At 54.5% G+C, this 5,656-nt stretch overlaps 1 protein-coding gene across 2 annotated transcripts; it reads right to left on the bottom strand.

Moving 5' to 3' along the window:
• Positions 1 to 1,192: 1,192 nt before the first annotated feature.
• ALDOC (aldolase, fructose-bisphosphate C) lies at positions 1,193 to 5,010 on the bottom strand. Of its 2 annotated transcripts, XM_008010805.3 has the most exons (10): positions 4,884 to 4,993; positions 4,047 to 4,102; positions 3,493 to 3,616; positions 3,195 to 3,406; positions 3,024 to 3,078; positions 2,768 to 2,928; positions 2,568 to 2,651; positions 2,141 to 2,315; positions 1,809 to 2,008; positions 1,193 to 1,696 (listed from the first exon to the last, which is right to left on the bottom strand). In XM_008010805.3, the coding sequence occupies exons 3-10, from the start codon at positions 3,602 to 3,604 to the stop codon at positions 1,601 to 1,603; spliced, it is 1,095 nt and encodes a 364-aa protein (XP_008008996.3). In that variant the 5' UTR covers positions 3,605 to 3,616; positions 4,047 to 4,102; positions 4,884 to 4,993; the 3' UTR covers positions 1,193 to 1,600. The 2 variants fall into 2 exon arrangements, with proteins under 2 accessions (XP_008008996.3, XP_008008994.3); XM_008010803.3 differs by lacking the exon at positions 4,047 to 4,102 and having other exon boundaries at positions 4,884 to 5,010.
• Between the last annotated feature and the right edge of the window lie 646 nt (positions 5,011 to 5,656).

Genomic DNA, 5,656 nt, shown 5'->3' on the forward strand with positions numbered 1-5,656 from the left:
GCCCTCAAACGTCAGCTGTCACGGTCTTAGTATCCTTATCGTAGAGCTCCTCTTGGGGTGCCCTCTCCTCAAGCCTCAAACACGGAGGTAGCAAGCTACTATGTTTTAGCACAATTGGCTCTCTCGCTATCTTAAAATACGTTTTAATTCATTTCCAACTTGGAAAACTCAGGATACTTCACTTAAAAATCTTGAAGTCATGAGCCTGGACTCTAGATGCTGATCACTGCGGTTCAAATCCTGGCTTCATCACTTATAAGGTGAGTGATCGTGAGAAGATCGTTCTGTGCCTCTCTGCGCCTGTTTTCTCTATTAAAATAGGGATGATAGTAATAGTACCTTCTTTATAGAGTTGTATGAAATGTGTGAATACATATAAAGTGATTAGAACATGGTTGGTGCTATGTGCAAGCTATTTCTGTTATTATGTCAGGCCACACAGGATGGAGCATTTGTAGCCTCCCCAGTTGACACAGAGCACACGCAGCTTGTTATCTCATCTTTTTATCTGCCTATACCCAGGTTCTCAGCCTACCTCACAACCTAGCCCAGTGGTCAAAGTTCAGCATGAGGCCTCACCAGAGCTGTCCTTACCCAGACCCTCAAATTGGCTCCCTTTGTGCCCGCTTCTACCCCAAATGAGAATGGGCCATAGCCCTTGGCAACCTCCTAGATGCCCTGCTCAGCCCTGGCAGCCCGCAGAGCCTGGGTTTTCCTCTTTGGGCGGGAGTCCAGGTGCTCGCTAGCGCTTACTGGTGTGGCTCCCCCTAGTGGAACGTATCAGGTCCCAGTTGGGCTCAACACTGCGAGATGGGAGAGACTCTCCCACCCACTCTTATCCCAGCCTGTCCTGCTGCCTCCCTGCTTTAAGCCTTGCACAAATCTGCCTTCAGGAGTTACCAGTCTGGCCTCACTCCATCCTTCTGTAGCTGCAGCCCAGTGCCACTGATGTGGCAGTCCCTAGAAGACTTGCAATCTTCCTCATTGCCCCACTCCAGACTTGGACATCAAGAGAGCAAGAGCCTGAGCTGGGGATGGGGACTGCATGTGCCTTCCTCCATAAACTTGAAGCCCAGTAAAACTCAAATACTACCCTCTCCACCCCCAGAGTCAGAGGGCCCAGAGATAGAATTAGCAGAGATCAGAAACTGGGAGGTGGGAATTTGATGTGTAAAACAGACAGGCAAAGTAGCATGTTTTGCTACCATTTATTTGCTGTATGGTATGTACTCAAGGCATGAGTCAGGGCTTCTGTACTACTCTCTGATCCCAGGAGACAGGGCAAGCAAGAAGGAGAGCCCAAGGAGAAGCTACCCCATCATGGGAAAATTGTGGGAGCTGGCAGAGGTAGGGGGAGACCCAGCCATCCTGCTCTGACTTCTAGCAATTTCTTCTGCCCTCAGTCATGAGGGGCTCCCTATCCTCCCATCCTATGGTCCCAGGTGCAGCAATGAGAGAGGGGGAGGGAGAAGAGAAAGGAAGACAGGTTGGTGCCAGGTGAAGGCATCTCTGCTCTGCATAACTATTTGGCCCTGGCCATGACTACAAGCAAAAGTGGGTGCAGATGGCTGGGCCAAGGGCTGTGATATGGAGTGGATACTCAGTAGGCATGGTTGGCAATGTAGAGGGACTGTGCTGCTGCTCCACCATCTTCTCCACTGCCTTCGTACTTGCCCTGGGCTGCAAGCCCATTTACCTGCAAAAGGGAGCATGGAGTAAGCAGGCTGAGCCAGCCCACAGGTGCCAAGCCCTGCCCAGGCTATAGCCTCTGGGTGCTGCCCCACCCACCACCAACTGTAGCTCCCAACCTCAGCCCGCTTGATGAACTCCTCAGTGGCAGCCCCAGCATTGTCCCGTTGCCCTCGCCAGGCATTGAGTGCAGAGGCTTGCAGGGCACGCCCATAGGAGAAGGTAAGCGCCCAGGGCCGGGGAAGCGGGCAGCGGTTGATGGCATTGAGGTTGAGTGATGCCTCCTCTTCGCTCTGACCCCCAGACAGGAAGGTCACTCCTAGTGTGGAGGAAAGAAGACAAACTGACTGGTCACTCCCAATTTTTCCAGGATAGGGAACCCCTGAAGGCCACAAAAAGGACCTGAAGATGGGCCTTAGGGATAGGAGCAGGTTAGGGAGCTGGGTAGTACCTGGGACAGCTGGGGGCACAGTGCGACGCAGGGCAGTGACAGTTGCCATGGCAATCTCCTCTGGGGTATACTTGATGGGACAGGCATGGCCAGGGGTCACCATGTTGGGCTTGAGCAGGGTCCCCTCCAGGTACACATGATGGTCACTCAGGGCCTTGTACACAGCAGCCAAGACCTGGGTGGGGATTAGAGGAGGTTTACTAAGGGTCTGGGCCCCCACTGGTTACTGCTTGATGCTCCCTATCTAGGGGTAGATGGGCACAGACTGTGAGGGCTCAGTAAAGGCTCAGATCACAGGCCTGTGCCAGGATCAAGTGAAAAAGTGCTAGGGGAAAGTGTGCCTGGATCTAAGCTGGGGGCTCTGGGGAACACACAGTCCTGCCGAGCTGTCCCTGCAGTATGTTTGTGTGCCCAGGTGTGGACTCACCTTCTCTGTAACATACTGACAACGTTTGAGGTCATGGTCTCCATCAGGCAATATTTCAGGTTCCACAATAGGCACAATGCCATTCTGCAGGCAAGAGCAGAGATGCTTGGGAGGGGCAGTAGGGGAGATGAAGAAAGCCCTGTAACTCTCTCCCCACCAGGTATACAGGGCACCTAGCTCACCGCCCTCCCAACACACACCTGCTGGCAGATACTGGCATAACAGGCCAGCACGTTGGCATTCTCCAGAATGGCAAGTGCAGAGGGCGTGCGCTCACTGATTTTCAGCACACAGCGCCACTTGGCAAAGTCAGCACCATCCTTCTTATACTGGGCACAGCGTTCTGAGAGCCCATCCAGTCCTGCAAGCACAATGCTAACCTCATTACTCTGCCCCTCTTTTACCAGCATCAACTATCTAACACCTCTTTGGTCCTCAAGCCCACCCATCCTATACCTTGAGTGGTGGTTTCTCCATCAGTCCCAGCTAGAGGCACCACACCCTTGTCAACCTGTAGGGGAAGAACAAGCAGAGGGTCGAATCCAGGCAGGATTCTCCTTGCTACCCCTTCTACACAAGCTTATTTTCACACCCAGCTTCCATTCAGAGCAGGGCCGGGGGCTGCACCTTGATGCCCACGACGATGCCCTTATCTTGGATGGTTCGGACGAAGGGAACACCATTATCATCTTTCTGGTAGAGGGTCTCATGAAAGAAAATAACACCTCCAATGCACTTTTTCACACGATCATCAGCACTGAACAGGACCTGGCGGTACAGCCGGCGGTTCTCCTCTGTGTTCTCCACCCCAATTTGGCTCAGCCGCTTGGCCATGCTGCCTGGGGGCAAACAAAGAAAGGCAGTGAGAACATCCCCAGGGTCCCCTAGCCACCTGTACCCTACCTGGCTACAGATGTCCACTTACCTACAGACTCATCCGCAGCCAGAATGCCTTTGCCCGGGGCTACAATCCGGAGGGCAATGTCAGACAATTCCTTCTTCTGCTCAGCAGAAAGGGCTGGGTACGAGTGAGGCATGGTGACAGCTCCCTGGAGTGGAGACAAGATAAAAAAGCCAGACCTCACCCACTACCTCCTCTGCTGCCTCTCCTGGCCAGATGGGCCAAATGGCCTCCCCCATCAAGCAAGGGGCTGGGAACAGGGCAGCAGTCCTTGGCATGAGTCCTGGGCATCAAGTGGCACCAATCCTTCTGACAGCTAGCAAGCTTAGGGCTCCAGTTCCCACATCTCCTTTTGTCCCTGGTAGGCACCCTTCCCAGCCCTGGGGAAAGATGCAGGGTGGGGGTGGGGAGGTGAGCAACCCTGAAGCCACAGGTCTTCTGATGAATCTGCTGCCCAATCGAGGATGCCAACCCTTCTTTCACTGAACTTAGCCCCTTGTTGAGGTAGGCAGAAGCCCTGGCTTTTCCAGCTTCCCTTTTCTCATCCTCCACAGGACCCCTAGGGAAAGTGTACTTACTTCCAAGGCTTCAGAATGAGGCAAAAGTACTTATTGCCACCCTCTTCTCTCAGCTTCTAGAGGAAAAGGTTGGAAGAACAGGTAGGGAGTAGGAGTGGCACAAGTACCAGTCATAGGCTCCTGCAGCTTCTCCTTTTCTGTACTCCAAACCTGCCTGCCTATGCCTATTGCCTACTCCCACCCAGTACCGGAGGTTGGCACCCAGTGGGGCTGCAGTGTTATAGGAAAGAGGGCCCAGCAGGTCAGCTGCATTAGTGTGTGGAGACTGGGGTTAGTGACACCTCCGGGTCATCTCTGTGCCCAGCGAGCACTTCACCTGCGTGGCGGGAGGGATAGCAATAGGAAGACTTCAATTCTCCACAACTCAGACACCCAGACGGGAGGGCAGAGGACCAAGGCTGAAAGGAGTGGAGAGCCTGAGAGAGAGATGAGACTGAGGGGAGGTAATGGTGACGCAGGCTAACCAGTTAGCAGGAGAGACCTAAACTACTGGGCAGAGAAGGCAGGAGAACTTTAGAGAGGACCTAGCCTAGGAGGAGAGGGAGCAGGCTGAGCAGGAAATGCTCTGGGTAGGAGATGCAGACTCCAAGGAAATATCCAACAAGTAGAGGAGGATTTGGGATTGGAAAAGCTGAGGTTCAGGTGGGAGAGCTGAGGAGGGATAGAACAGGAAAGGTTGAGCCATGGGGTTTCAAGTATGCGGAAAGGAGCGAAGATGTTAGGAAAGGGTCGAAAGGGCACATCCTGGAGTCCCAGGTAGCAGGACGAGGATGGCAGGGGAAGAGCCAAGGAGACGAAGCGGAGATGTTGAGTGGCTCCTGCCTCGCCTGGCCTTACCTGTGCGCAGCCAGTTAGCAGCCGTAGCCACAAGCACAGCTCGGGTTCTGATCGGCAAACAAATGCGACTGCAGCCCTGGCGCCCTCTGGTAAATGAGGCTGCGGATGCCGCAGAGCTACGTGACTCCTCCGGGGGTGGGGCTGGCACGCCCCGCCCTGACCACACCCCCTCCCCAGGACTGGCGTCCGGGGCAAGGCCACGCCCTCAGAGGCGGGGCGGCGAGGTGGAGAGAGCGCCCCGCCAGACATCCGTGACTGTCAGGGACTGCCCTCCCACCTCGTGGAGCCTAGCCATGACCTTGCGTCCATTTCTGCCACTATCCCTTTACCACGTGCCGGGCACTTGCTGGATGTTGGGGATTAAGCTTGGTCTGGTGAAGAGGAGGCACCGAAACAGTAACAACAGGTTGAGTAGGTGGGGCAGAGGCATCATCAAGGTGCCCAAGTTCAGGGCAGGAAGTAATGAACTGAGCTGCTCTGTCCTCACCCCCATATTTGCCAGAGTGTACCCCCGAGGGGGCTGGGGAAAGTAAGAGAATGAAGCCTTTCTGCTTCCTCCAGGCGGTGAGCCAGGGAACAAGCAGTCCAGTGCCCAGAATTTTGGTGAAAGCAGGGGAAGGGAGGAAGGGCAGGCAGCCTTGGTTTTGGATGCACCAGGAGGTGAAGAGGGATCTATGGAGGGTACCCAGGCAGGAGGCCCAGGCTGCCTCTTCCCTTACTTCATCATCCGCCCCCTCTCACCCAAAAAGTAAGATTCCGTAAGCTTGGAGAAA

Source organism: Chlorocebus sabaeus, chromosome 16 (genome assembly GCF_047675955.1).
Source record: "Chlorocebus sabaeus isolate Y175 chromosome 16, mChlSab1.0.hap1, whole genome shotgun sequence".
In the NCBI taxonomy this organism is placed as follows: Eukaryota; Metazoa; Chordata; class Mammalia; order Primates; family Cercopithecidae; genus Chlorocebus; species Chlorocebus sabaeus.

Bases quoted from the DNA above. Each gene is read 5' to 3' on its own strand.
- ALDOC (XM_008010803.3), bottom strand. From the start codon at position 3,604: ATGCCTCACTCGTACCCAGCCCTTTCTGCTGAGCAGAAGAAGGAATTG. The intron at 3,079-3,194 runs GTGCAGCCCCCG...CTTCCCCTACAG, and splicing joins GCATCGTCGTGGGCATCAAG to GTTGACAAGGGTGTGGTGCC. The intron at 2,009-2,140 runs GTACTACCCAGC...CCTCCACACTAG, and splicing joins TGTGCCCCCAGCTGTCCCAG to GAGTGACCTTCCTGTCTGGG.